Source organism: Hakea prostrata, chromosome 5 (genome assembly GCF_041222555.1).
Source record: "Hakea prostrata isolate BN-2017 chromosome 5, UWA_Hpros_2, whole genome shotgun sequence".
NCBI lineage: Eukaryota > Viridiplantae > Streptophyta > Magnoliopsida > Proteales > Proteaceae > Hakea > Hakea prostrata.
The window spans coordinates 58,443,410-58,458,118 of record NC_142604.1 but is presented as its reverse complement, the minus strand read 5'-3'; the positions used below and the strand labels follow the sequence as shown (position 1 = coordinate 58,458,118).

Below are 14,709 nucleotides of genomic sequence, written 5' to 3'. Positions count from 1 at the left end.
TGAATGAATAATGAGAATACGATTCAGATTGTATGTGTCCTTCTACCTTGTGGGTAGGTGATGTCTTATATAGGGTGTACCTTCGAATCTCCTTTATTGGATGTATTTAAGCCTTCTTCGGATAGCCGTCAGATCTTAACGGATAGATCCGTATTAGGTTTGGCTAATAGATAACTCCTTTGTTGATACGACTGTTATATGGTAGTTATCCATATAATAGCGATAAGCATCTTCCGCAAATGCTGCTACCTGTCTCTTCGACGATTAGTCCATTCCGAACATAGCGGATTAGGGTGTGCTTGTTGCTGAGTTAGTTTACTTCCTCAGCAAGCTACCTTTTGAACACGGCCCGCTCTGAAGCAAGTCGATTCCTTTCGTCCCGATCGGGTCGAGGGTCGAACCAAGGATGAACCCGGTTCGATTATATTTTCTCCGTATCACGAGCCCCCCAGACCAAGCGTTCGAGCAATTCCGAGGGCTTGGTTTTGAACTTGGTAATCTGTCGAACAAGGGCTTTGCATAATCCTCAGCTTATTAAATGTCGTATCACATTTAATGCGGCTGTAATGCTTTTTCCTCGAGCATCGTGAATATTTTCACTTTTTGTGGGGGTGACGCCACGCGTCCCCTGCAGCCGAAATCATTCTTGCTCACGAAAACCAAAACGATGGTTTCTGAACGCCTGTTTTTTATTCGTGAGTTCAAACTTTCGAACTGTCTTCAAATCACGATCGTTGATGTTGAATCCATCTCGATCGTACACGTCCTCGATCACTCCTGCGAGTGCTTAAAAGCGGTTCGTTGTCTTCGTAGGTTTCATTTTCTTTGTCTGGAATTTTGAAACTTCGTCGTCTTCTTCGCGCTCTAACGATCTTCTCACTCTTAAGCATTCTGCTTCGGTGATTCAGTAAGTCTAGTGACTCCTTTGTAACCTTTACTTTCGTCTCTATTTTCTTTTTTGTTAAAAACCACAATCAGACCTTTATAGTAATGGAAGGCGGTAGGGTTTCTTCTGAAATTCCTCCTGAACTTAGCGCCGGTAAGGGCGACTCTGGTGATGAGGCCTTTGCTCTTGTTCCTCTTGAGCAGTCAGACAGTGACAAGAAAACCTTAATTGCTCTTTGGCATGATTTCGAAGAAGTTAGCCAACAGAAAAGAGCAGAAGAAAGTGCTAAGGCTCCTTCTGCGCTTCCTAAGTCTGGACCATCCAGAACTCCAAAGGAGACTGCCGAATCCTCTGGGCAGTCGAAACAACCTATCAAGTCCACTGATGGACCTTGTTCTTTTCCTTCTTTTACCGAGGAGAACCTTCCTTCGGCCATCGAACGCTTCGACTTTCCTTCCTCATACCACCTTAGGGCCCCCACTCCTGATGAGAGGGTTAATTCGATCCTTCCTGGCGAATTTTCCCTGTACATAGATACTTTGGAAAGCGGAGTTCACTTTCCCTTCTTCAATACTTTGTTTTCTGCCATTTTAAATCATTGGGAGATTTGTCCTGGCATGCTCCTTCCCAATAGCTGGCGTCTCATCGTTGGCTTTCTGGGTTTATGTTTCGAACTTGGCATCACACCTTCTCTTCCTCTTTTCGTACATTTTCATGTTCTTTCTCTTTCCCACCCTCTTGGTTGGGTTGTTCCTTCCAAGCGCAACAAAGTTGACCTTGATTGGTCGGGCAGCATTCTTGCCAAGGGAACTTGTCCTTCCAACCATAAAGGGTGGCTCAAGCGGTATTTCTTCTGCCGAGCGCCTCAATCAGATCTGAACTTCCCGACCACCTGGAAACTATACACTTCATACTGAGGGCAACCGGGTCCCTCAACTATCCAAGGAAGACAGAGCAGCTGTCAAGAAGATCAAGTCAATTCCATGGTATCAAGAGATACATGGATATGAGATGGAAAACACCTCCATTCTTCAATACTGGGGGCTGGCTCAATGTGAGCTTTCTAACTGCCACGTTTCGTTTTCTTGAATGTACTGCAAACTTACTCAACTTTCTGACTTTTGTCCTTCGCAGTGCCTCCAAGAATTAATCCAGACAACCTTCGGGTGAAGGTTGCCAAGGCCGTTGTGACTGCAGAGCAGCGGTCTCCTCGAGCATTGACTGTAGACCAGGTAGCTTCTATGCCTCCTCCAGACCCTTCTTATAAGGGTATAAGAAACTTGAAGCCAATAGTTGAGGCTTCGGGGAGAGGAAAAAGACCTATAGTGGAAGAGGTCAAAGTCCCCTCCCCCGTTCGAACCAAAAGGAAGCATGACTCGATCGATGCTTCTGCCCCAAAGAAATCCAAAAAGAAAAAAGATTCTAAGGAGGTCTTCGTTCCTCAGTGGTCGTTGGTAGTGACAGATCGAGTCACACAAGGACCATGAGAAGGCTACCGAGTGGAGCTCTCTCGGCCTCATGCCTACCGATCGTTAGGCCTTTGAAGCCCTGCAATACGACTCTCTAGTTCGTCTTTCCGTAAGGTATTGTTTCTCTTGGTTTTTTGCTACTTGCTTTGTAATCTCTCCTGGGATTTTTGATAATTCGTCTGCTTTCTCAGGAATGTCGTGTTGAGCTTCTACCAACACATGGAGGCCTTGAGCCGAGTTGGTTGTAGCGGCTCCTTACTGCAGACTTGTGAAGAGAATTTGGCGAAGGCCAATTCTGAGGTGGACCGGCTGAAGAAAGCAGCGGAAGAGTCAAAAGAGGAGAATGACAAGGTCATCAACTCTTTGAAAAAGGATCTGGACTTGTCAATCAGTCGTGCTGCTGCTGCCGAACACGAGGCTAAGAAGCAGAAAAAGCTTGCTATTGAGAGTACTGACAGACTCGAGCTTCAAGCCCTAGAGAATGGGCGTCTGAAGGAGATGGCAGTTCCCATCAAACCTGAACATCTTTCACAAGATCTTCAGAGAGACTGCATTCGGAAGTATCTGAACAACGTTCCCTTCAGCGATCTGATAACTCCATTCAACCTTCAATCCTACCGAGCGGGGTAGAATGACGTCTGGACAGCTATTCTTGAAGCTGATCCTTCCTTTGACACAACTCCCTTCCAGAGTGTTTGCCACAAGGAAGTCTTTGAGAAGCTTGAGCTGCCTTTTCCCGACTGGGTTTGGGAGGAAGAGGACCCTATTCTAGCGGATCCAGATATCGAGAAGTATCTTAATGATTCGCCGCCTCTTCCCGAAGAACCCCCAAAGCCTGCCTCAAACAAGGATCCTTCGGCCAAAACTATTAAAGAACAATAGGAAGCTATCTTCTTCTTTTCTTTTTTTTTTCTTTTTTTGTAAGGGTTGGCCCCCCACAGCCTATTGATAACGAAATAGACATTTGCCTTTTTCCTTCTCGAACTCTTTCAATGATTGCCATAAAGCTCTAATAATGCTTGCTCAACGAATTTTCTTTGTTCCCTTTCGTAAAAATGACGTTTTAGGAAAGAGACAAGCTATTATGTAAAGAGACTTGTACCTTAATTGAAGATGGCGCTAGGGACATCAGAGGAATACGCTTGGGAGCGTTGATTTGGTTCTTATCGAACCCTTTATGGCACTTGGCATCTTTATCTCCCGACTATTCTCTCTTCATGACGAAGCCCAAACGTTTCCTCGTATTCGTGTACAAATTGTTCTTCCCAAGAAATTGGGAATACTCTTTTATTTAATACTGGTGCGACGGTTGGTATTTGGCAGTATCCTCGTATCAGGTGCACATTGCTCCACGTGGAAACTAAGGATAGCCTTTAAGTTTCGAATTTGAAGCGCCATTATCTCCTGACCGTTGATCCTGCATTTTCGGAATTCGAAACGTCCCTTCCGTTTTAACCCTTGATTTACTTGGGCTTTCAACCGTCACCTCACTCCCTGAGGCTATTTAAGTTCCTCCTGGGTGTTTCATCTTTGTCGTCGCTATCTGCAAGTCGTTCTTATCTGTTAAATTTGCAAAGTAGGTGTTTTGCCTTTACCACTTTTGTACTCTTATCTTCTGTTGATACCTCGATTAGAACCTGAACAAGTGAGTTTCTTCCTTGTTGTTCAATTTTAGCATGAACTTCTTCTTCCTCCTGAGTAATCTCTATAGTAGTATACTTGGGGCTTACTCATTCCGGAAGTTCCTTGTTGGATATTCCTTGGAGCGTCTGTTTTTCAAAAATCTAGGGTTTTCCCTTTTCTGCTTATAGTTTTGGTTGATCTCGCATATTGACGATGTTTTCTTTTCCTTTATAGTGCCTCCAAGAATTAACTTGGATAATATTAGGGCGAAATCTTTCAAGAAGACTGCTTCAGTGCTGAGGTAGTTCCTTGTGAGGTGATTGCTGTTGGTGAATCTTCTAAAGTTCAGATTCCCACAGCTTCCGCTAGTGCTTCTCCCGCGTCTCCTTCGTTGAGGGAGACCATTCGGTCTTCCAAGGAGGATGTGGCTCCCTCCGTCGCTATTCGCACTGCCGAAACCCCTATTGGCGCTACGCTAGAGTCTTCTTCCATGATGAAGACCGTTCGGTCTTTTAAGGAAGATATGGTTCCTTCGATCATCATTCGGGCTTCCGAACCTGACTCTAGTGCTTGTTTGGCATCCTCCGATTGTGGAGGTTTTCAAGGAGGCCGAGGGTACTGCTTTTAGGAAGCGCCCTCGGTTAGATGATGATGTGTTCCAACCTTCCTGGTCGCTGAAGAGGTCTGACTTGGTGATAGGCAATTTTGACAAGGCACTAGAATGGTGCACTTCTGTCCAAATGCCTGCCGAGAGCAGAGCCTTCTCTACGGTCCCAGATAGGGATTTTGTAAAGTCCCTGGTGATGTAAGTTTCTCTTCATTACCTTTCGTTCTGAAGATTTTTTGCTCTTGACTAACTCTTGAGTTGTTGCAAGAGCCTTGCTGGTAATTTCCACAATCAAGTGGAAGCAGCTTTTAGACTCAGTAAACTGAGTGATGAGCTTTCCAGGCTTCGGGAAGAATCCAGAGCCAAAGATGTTGAGATTGCTCGTCTTTGAAACAACGGTTGGGAGGTTGCCCGAGTGAAGAATTCTGAAAACAAGCGTCTTCGTTCGAATTTGGATGGTGCCAGGGAGAAAATCCGAAAGCTGGAGCGGGAAGTTGAAAAGCTTTCAACGGGGCGAAAGGGTTCTGGAGTTGTATCAACGCCATAAAGGCAAGTTGTTACCTTTTGCCCAAGTCCCTTCCGACTGATGTTTGCAAGGCTTGCATCTTCAAAATATTTGCAGAGTAAGCCTTTTGTTGACATGTTGAACGCTTATAACTTGCAGGCATATCGGGATGGTGAGAACGAGGTATGGGAATCGATACTAAGGAGAAATCCTTATTTCAACACGACTCCCCACCGCGCCAATTGTCTTCCCGAAGTGTTTGCAAAGCTGGGATTTCCTCTTCCTGCTTGGACCAAGGATGGGGTGGACCTCCCTCCTCAAGATCCGGATATAATGCTTCATCTTGATGACTCTCCTCCTTTGTCTCCTCTTAAAGGATTCAGCTATGAAGAGCTTGCCTTGAATGCAGGTTTGGTCAAAGGCCAAGCTTCTTCAGAAAAAGCTGGATAAAGAGTATGGAATTGTGGAGGATTTTGTAGGTTGGAGTTTACAAAATTCTTCGCAATCCCCGAGGAAGAGAAACAAATGATGAGAGGACTCATGTTTCCACGGCCAATAGCCATCATATGTCTTCCCGACTCTGTTCTTCTTGACTCTGTGTTGCTTCTGACAAAGTTGCTTCGATCCTGTTTTGGAGTTCTTCACGATCACCGATGATGACTTTCCTTCTTGACCGAACGAAGATTGTATTCCAACACTTGTTATCTCATATGTATATTTGATGTAAAGGTTGGCCCCTTCTAGTCGTTTAAAGGAATAAAGAATTAACTTCATCTTTGAGCTTTGTCAGTCATTTGAGTCTTTGTTGCAGTAGGTCTTAGTTGTTTTAAAACAATGCCTTTACTTAGAGATTTCCGTAGAAATTCAATAAGTTTGAGAATGACTCGGGTTTTAAACCGACGCCTTGTAGAAGGTCCCACACGGGTTTTAAACCGATGCCTTTACTTAAGGATTTCAAGAGAAATTCAATAAGTATAAGAAAGACTCACTCGGCTTTTAAACCGACGCCTTGTAGAAGGTCCCACACGGGTTTTAAACCGATGCTTTTACTTAAGGATTTCCGGAGAAATTCAATAAGTTTGAGAAGGACTCACTCGGGTTTTAAACCGACGCCTTGTAGAAGGTCCCACACGGGTTGTAAACCGATGCCTTTTGATTTTGTTGTTGGATCTGATCTTGAGTGTTGTGTGTTGCCCCCAATCAAAATATAGTGTGTTGAAAACTGAGAATTGTATTGATTGAGTTGAATATTGTTACATCATGAATGAAAATGATAATCTCCTCAAGAATAATATTTCTTCAAGTGTCTGGCATTCCACGAACGATCCAGCTCTTTGTTTGTTGTCATGTTCTTCAGCTTATATGCTCCTGAACCGACTGGTTTAATAACCATATATGGGCCTTCCCATGAAGGGTCCAATTTCCTCTTATGGCGTGGGTTTGAAGATAAGGTATTCCTTAATACCAAGTCTCCCGCTAGGTATCGACGACTCTTTACTTGGGAATTATAATGTGACGTTATCCTTATTTGATAATGTTGAGTGCGTGCTATTGCTTTTGCGCGAACTTCATCTAATAAGTCAAGGCTATCTAGCAATCCTTCTTCGTTTGCTTTTTCCTCGAACTCTCTTTCCCGTAGTGTTCCAACCATTATCTCGACAGGCGCCAATGCTTCAGATCCCTAGGCCAGTTTAAAAGGAGTTTCTCCTGTGGGAGTTCGAACCGTAGTTCAGTAGGCCCACAGAACGTTGTGCAATTCTTCAACCCATAAAGCTTTATCAGCTTCGAGTCTCTTCTTTATCCCCTCAAGTAATGTTCGGTTTGTAACCTCCACTTGGCAGTTGCTTTGGGGGTATGCCACTGATGACATACGATGCTCGATCAGATATGTATCGCAAAATTGCTCAAATTGTGGATTATCGAATTGTGTGCCATGATCGGTCACGAGTATTTTTGGCATCCCGAACTGATAAATGATAGACTCGAGCACGAACTTCTCCACTTTTCTTTCAGTGATGGTTGCCAGAGCACTAGCCTTGACCCATTTGGTGAAGTAATCAATCGCTACTATTAGATATTCTCTTCCGCCGGATGCTTTGGTGAATTTTCCCATGATATCGATTCCCCACATCGCAAAAGAGATGGGGTCTAGAATCGACGTCAAGGTTTCAGCTGGTCTTTTAGATACCGTAGCATGGATCTGGCAATTGCTACACCGACGAACATATTCCATAGCAGCTTGCTATAGCTTAGGCCAATACAGACCGAGTCTTAAAATTTTGTGTGCCAGGGCCCGACCGCCCATGTGAGCCCCACAAATTCCTTCATGAACCTCGGCCAGAGCTATTTCCAATCCTTCGGGACCCAAGCATCTTAAGAGGGGTCCAGCATAGGATCTTCTGTATAGCCTTCCATTCTGCATTATGAATCGTGCTGCTTGTACCTTGATTAATCTCGCCTCTTTCGGATCTTCTGGCAACTTATCATCTCTCAGATATTCCACGATCAGATCCATCCAACATCGGTCAGCTTCAATATAGGATACTTCCTTCTTTTGGTAACTTGGGAATGTTACTTACTCTATATAGACCGAAGGGTCTAAATTCTTTTCCTTGGCGTTAGCTAGTCTTGATAGCTCATCTGCCATTGTATTTTCTTTTCTTGGGATCTGACATACTTTCAGATTCCTGAATTCTTTCTGCAATGTTTACACAATCTCTTGATATTTTTGCAATCGGGGTTCTTTGACACCATATTCCCCTTGTACTTGATTGACAATAAGCTGTGAGTCACTAAAAATAGTTACCTCCGCTATCGCCAATGCTTTTGACAAGCGAAGTCCAGCTATTAGAGCCTCGTACTCGGCTTCATTGTTACTTGCTTCGAACGCGAATCTTAACGCATACCAAATAATAAAACCTGTCGGGCTTTTCAAAAGAATTCCCACTCCTGCTCCTTGTTTATTGCTCGAGCCATCCACGTACACCTCCCACATGGTTGGAATACTAGGCTCGACAATCTCTTCAATTGGTGCAGTAGTCTTTACTACGAAGTCGCGACCAATGCTTGGGCCTTAATTGTCGTTCGAGGCTTAAAGCTTACTTGGAACTCGCTGAGCTCGACCGACCAAGCTACCATTCTTCCAGACAAATCAGGTTTACGAAGAACTTTACTAAGAAGAAAAGTTGTAAATACCTCGATTGGATGAGCCTAAAAGTATGGCCGTAGTTTCCTGGCTGCTATCATAAGAGCCAAGGCCTGCTTTTCAATATGGAAATATCGCGTTTCCGCGTCGAGTAGTACGTGGCTGACATAATAGATTGGCCACTGCTTTTTATCTTTTTCCCGAACAAGCACCGCGCTTACTGCCGAGGGGGATGTTGCTAAATATAGTTGCAAAATTTCTCCTTTTTCCGGTCGGGACAATAGCGGTGGTCTTCCGAGCGTTTCCTTTAGATCTTCGAACGCCTTTTGACATTCTTCAGTCCATTTCGCCTCCCTCGCGCCCTCAAATCTTTGAGTGCTTTGAAAAAAGGTAGGCACTTTTCTCGCGACTGTAAGATGAACCGGTTCAACGCGGCTACTCTTCCCGTTAAGCATTGCACATCTCAAACAGTCTTGGGTGCTTCCATATCAATTAAAGCCTGTATTTTGGCCGGATTAGCCTCAATACCTCTTTGTGATACCATAAAGCCCAGGAACTTGCCCGACGGGACTCCGAAAGCACACTTTTCCGGATTCAGCTTCATTTGGTACTTTAACAGTACTGAAAATACCTCCGCTAAATCCTCAATGTGTTTTGACCTGGCAGTGCTCTTTACCAACATATCATCAACATATGCCTCCACGTTTCTCCCGATCAAATCTTCAAAAATTTTGTTGACAAACCTCTGATAAGTAGCCCATGCATTTTTCAGGCCGAACGGCATGACTTTGTAATAGAAGCTTTCACGATCGGTCATGAAAGCAATAAACTTTTCATCCTCTTTGTTCATGAGGATCTGGTTGTATCCTGAGTATCCATCCATGAAACTCAATGTTTCATATCCTGATGTGGCATCTATCAACAGATCTATCCTGGGCAACGGATAACAATCCTTTGGACAAGCCTTGTTGAGATCTGTGTAATCTGTACACATTCTCCATTTTCCATTTGCCTTCTTGACCATCATCACGTTGGCCAACCAGACTGGGCATTCTATGGGTTCAATGAAACCAGAGTTCTTCAATTTTTCAACCTCAACCCGAACGGCTTCGTGCTTTTCAATGGAGAAATTTTTCCTCTTTTGAATTACCGGTTTCACCTTCGGATCTATCCAAAGTTTATGTTCTGCAACTTGCCGATCAATTCCCGGTATATCTTCCGTAGACCATGCGAACACATCGTTGTTTTGCTGAAGAAAAAACTTCAGCTCCTTGAATTCTTCCAGCTGCTCAGACCCGATATAAGTAATTCTTTTTTCGTTATCGGGATACAGCTGAATTTGTTCCAACTTCTCGACTGGCTTGGGCCTTTGCATCTCTGCCTCGTCCCGATCGTCTCGTACTTCTATTGGTAACGCAGTTACCTTCTTCGGGTCCTCCTTATCCTTCAAATATGCTACATAGCATTGTCGAGAGATTCTTTGGTCAGAAGAAACCTGACCAATTCCCATTTCTGTCGGAAATTTTATCTTCAAGTGCTTTGTTGAAACTATAGCACCTAACTTCGATAAGGATGGCCTTTCAAGGATGACGTTATAAGCCGGAAGTTCTCGAACCACCAAGAAATTTATCCGAACAGTAGCCTCTTTAGGGAAGCTTCCAATCGACAGATCTAGCTGCACTAATCCTTCTGCTATTGCGGACGATCCCGCAAAGCCATATAAGTGTGTAGATGAGGGCTCCATCAAGTCTTCATCCACTTTAAGCTTTTGATAAGCTGCATAAGATAAAAGGTCTGCAGCAGACCCGATGTCAACTAACACCCTATGCACTTCTCGGCGTGCGATCTCTACCTTGATGACTATGGCATCATCATGAGGTAAACAGACGCCTCTTTCATCTTCCTCACCGAAGGTGATCGAACCCTCACCATTCGGCCTTTTCCGCTTCTGTGTTTCTCCGGTTCCAACAAACTTGGATTTGGCTTTCAGCTTCCGGAGTGACTCAGGTTTGGGACCTCCAAATATTGTTAGTATGGGCGACCGAGTAGCATCGATCACTTCTTTACCTTTCTTAGATTTAGGAGCCTCCGTTGGTCGTTCCGGACTAACCGAACGTTCCCTCTTATTACCTGTGTCTCGCGGTTCCGTTCGTCTTCCTCTGATGAAATTGGACAAGTGTCCTTGAGATATCAATCTTTCAATATCCACCTTTAAATGTCTGCAATCATTGGTATAGTGACCGTAATCCTTGTGGAAACGGCAATACCTTTCTCTATCCTGCTCCCCAGGCTTCGTGGGAAGCTTTGGAGGCTATTTCAAGATATTCTGTCTCTTGATAATGTTTAATATATCAGCCCGAGGAGTATTTAATGGAGTATACTCACTTTTGCTGGGAGATCTCTACCGCGATGCCTGGTGAGGCTTTCCAACTCGATCACAAACATTCTCCTTCGGCCTCTGCTTGTTCTCAGGGGCCTTCTATTCTTTTGTAGAGGCTTTATTATCCCCCTGGCGTGCATCCAAGATCTCCGTCACCTCTGCCTGCTTCTGACACCTTTGCACCAGTTCAGCATAAGTGGTAGGCATGTCTTGAAGTAGTAACTCCAAGAGCCATCGGTTAGTGAGTCCAGTGAACAAAGCAGTTTTAGCTACCTGTTCATCTAGATTCTCTATCTCCATTGTGACCCTGTTAAATCTTTTCAGGTATTCCCGAATCGATTCACTTTTATCTTGTTTGATAGTAAACAAGGTTTCCTCGGTCTTTTTGATCTGGATTCCACTCTGGAATCGTCCTATGAATTTTCGTGCCAATTCTTCAAAATCCACGATCCTTCCTGACGGGAGGTTTGAAAACCATTTCTGTGCTGCTCCCATCAAGGATGAACCAAAAACCCTGCAAAGGATTTCATCTGAATTACCCGCAACTGCCATAGTCTGCTGATAGTAATTGATATGAGCGATAGGATCTCCCGAACCATCGAACGTGGAAAAGGTTGGCAAACGGAAATTGTGAGGAAATTGATATCCGGCTATGGTCTCGGCAAACGGAGTTTTTCAAATAACCGAATAAATATCATCAGTTATTCTCCCTCTCACCAATTGTCCGAGTTTTTGATTAATATTGGCCAATTCTTGACCAATATGTGCTGATCGATCTCCGACGACACGATCATTCTCCCGAACCGCGCGCCTGATAGTTGGTGAGTGAGTTCGTACTCTTGCACCCAACCTCGTATTTGAATCGGTTGTGCTTCCTTGCGGTCCTTCAAACCGCTCATCTCTCCTAGGGAGCTCTCCAGTTCTCCTAGGTTCCCTTTCTCGCCTCCGGTCGCCTTCCCGGAAATTCTGACCGACATTCTGGTCACGATTAGTCTTTGCTCCCTTTGTAATGCGCGCCTTCCCGCATCACGTTGATCAGGTGCTTGCGGCGCCACCACCTGCTTGGTCAACGTACGGAGCGTCTGACTCACCTCCAATAACTGGAGTTTCAGTTGATCCAGTTGATACTGGAGCGGATCTGGAGGATTATTACCTCCCTGTCCACCATCTTCCCGTACTTCAAGAGGTCGACTTCCCTCAGGGATATATGGATTATTTGCTTCGGGAATTTGAACGCCAACCTCTCGCTGGGCCGCCGCAGCCGCTACTGCTGCTGCCGATGATCTGGTAACCATGGCTTTCTGAAGCGTTTCCCACAGACGGCGCCAAATGATGCGTCCAAAATCTGCTCAGCCTTTAGATCTCCTGCGTATGACTTGCAAAAACGAACGTCAGATGTGGCCCGACCATTGGGATCGGGAGTCCACCTCTGAAGGCTAAGTCAGTTGATGAACTAATCATAAACGGCTCTGCTTGAGCGCAGAGCTAATGAATGAATAATGAGAATATGATTCAGATTGTATGTGTCCTTCTACCTTGTGGGTAGGTGATGTCTTATATAGGGTGTACCTTCGAATCTCCTTCATTGGATGTATTTGAGCCTTCTTCGGATAGCCGTCAGATCTTAACGGATAGATCCGTTGAGTGATAGATCCGTATTAGGTTTGGCTAATAGATAACTCCTTTGTTGATACGACTATTATATGGTAGTTATCCATATAATAGCGATAAGCATCTGCCGCAAATGCTGCTACCCGTCTCTTCGACGATTAGTCCATTCCGAACATAGCGGATTAGGGCGTGAGTTAGTTTACTTCCTCAGCAAGCTACCTTTTGAACCCGGCCCGCTCGGAAGTGAGTCGATTCCTTTCTTCCCGACCGGGGTCGAGGGTCGAACCAAGGATGAACCCGGTTCGATTATATTTTCTCCGTATCACCTTCACTCTCAAATTTATTCAATAATCAAGTCTGTCCTCTTTACAAGCTACGGGCTTTATTTGTAGCCTTACATTAATGGATTCATACTAGGACTCAACATTAGAAGGTGATTCAAAATAGGACTCTTTTTAGACTTAGGACTCTTATTCTAACAAGGATTCAGACTTAACACATCCTAGAATTATTCAAATTACAAAACATGGAATAGGTCTAAACTCCTTGTGGAAATTGGACTGAACTAAGGGAATCCCCCTCTAATTGGGACTCATAACATGACTAAGACTCTTCCATAGTTTTTTCCAAAACAAAACCAAATTCAAAAACAGTAGAGTTGAAATCCTATTAGCATACTGGATCCAACTAACCCTAATTGGACTCAACTAGAACTGACCAAAATTACCAAGATGCTCCTACTTATGCAAAAAGTCCTGCAGAGCCGTAGGGTGTTGGGCTGCCACCCTAGGCCTTGTTTCAGCCCCTGGAGTGGCCCTGGATCTGGTTCACATCAATTGAACTCCTACTATACCAAGACTCTTTCTTAGCAAGGACTGAATTGACAAAATAAAGTTAGGACTGGAGCCCCAATAAAATTCTGCATCTAACAAGACTAACTTGGACTGGACTAGGGTTGTCCAAAATGACTTTGATGGTGAAAAATACTCCATGCTGCTGGTCTGGGCTGTGTGGTGCTGGGCAGCAACCCTAAGTCTTCTTTTGTCCCTTGGTCCTCTCTTGGGGTGGCTCAGAATTTCAGGTCACTGAACTTTCTATTCGCTTTGTACAATGTGAACATGCCCCATGTTGATCACCATGAAATTTATACTCTTCCGTTCAAATGTAATCATGAAATGTTAACCCTAAAGCATGTTATGACAAGATCAAAGTGGAAGGTCTAAGCTTTCCTAGCAATGCCAGAGCTTGCAGGAAACATATACGTGCTTTTTAAGTCTTCAGTTTCAGTGTTGAATTTTTACTGATTCATCAGTTTACCTTCAGATTCTCTCTTTATGGTGTCTTTTTTCTTTATCTTTTTTATACGTTCTGATTCTACCTTGTGTTTTGTTTTCATTATCCTGTTAATTTGTTCAGTAATCATTTTGAATTATTTTACTAACAGCAGCTTGGATATGGATCTGGACATGTATATATTCTAATTTTTATGTAAAAAGCACACCTTCTGACTGTTAGCCTTACAGAACTTGTTTATTTTTATGCCCATTATACTAAAAGTTCTTGCTTCATTATTGTAGGTTCAGAAGTTCTTCAAAACCGTTACAAGATAGATGCGGACAGCCACTGTGGTAAAACGTATGTGTACATATTGGACATAATATTTCAACTACGGACAGTCCCATATCACTGATTTGATTATGGCATGTGAATTGCAGATTTATTTCAAAGCTTGCAGTTCAATTGTTCAATGGAGATCGTAATCAAGCAGCATTTCGTGTCTTGTCTGACTATCGAAAAGGGAAGTTTGGATGGTTTGCACTGGAAAGGCCACCCAAGTGGTGACTTAGAGGCCTTTTCCCCTGTTCCTGCTCATGGTCGTATTTCTAGGCTACTGGGCAGCCACCATTGTGTCATTACATTACCATCAGTGGGCTGCCTTATCGTTGTTAATATGCGGAAGGAGTTTCACCTAGTGCTCCTTAATTTTGGCAACTTGCAGCACAGAAAACAGTAACTTTGGCAAAGCCAATCTTCATGCATTGCAGCCCAGAAAACAGTAGTACCCGGTACAAAGGTGAACCTGAAAGCTTCTTTCTTGCTACTGCAACCATCATATGAGATGCTTCAGGGTATAATTTGGTGATCCAGATGTCAAACAAGCATAATGTAACTATTCCACAGCAAGCTCTCTCTCTCTCTCTCTCTCTCTCTCTCTCTCTCTCTCTCTCTCTCTCTTATGCAGAGACATGTATTTACCAGCGACTGAATACAAGATATAATTCCTAAAGCCATTAACATCATTACCATGCTATGTATCACATTCCAATCTGTGAATAGAGATGGCTTTCAATTAGTCTTAATGGCTTTCCTTGTTGCTTGCAAATTTTTCTTCTTAATTTTCTTTTTGGGAGAACTAGAACTGTGATGAAGATTGCCATCTGAAGGTTATTCTACAATCAAGGTACTAACGTGGAGCTCGTTCC

At 43.8% G+C, this 14,709-nt stretch overlaps 1 protein-coding gene across 1 annotated transcript in view; it reads left to right on the top strand.

The window, feature by feature from the left end:
* EMB3129 (GTP-binding family protein) overlaps positions 1–14,684 on the top strand; it is a 68,529-nt gene extending 53,845 nt beyond the window's left edge. Inside the window, exons 8-9 of the mRNA XM_089154854.1 lie at positions 13,804–13,861; positions 13,942–14,684. Of these exons, the coding sequence (XP_089010980.1) occupies positions 13,804–13,861; positions 13,942–14,068 (185 nt within the window). The 3' untranslated portion in view covers positions 14,069–14,684. The remainder of the gene's footprint in view (positions 1–13,803; positions 13,862–13,941) is intronic.
* Positions 14,685–14,709: the final 25 nt, after the last annotated feature.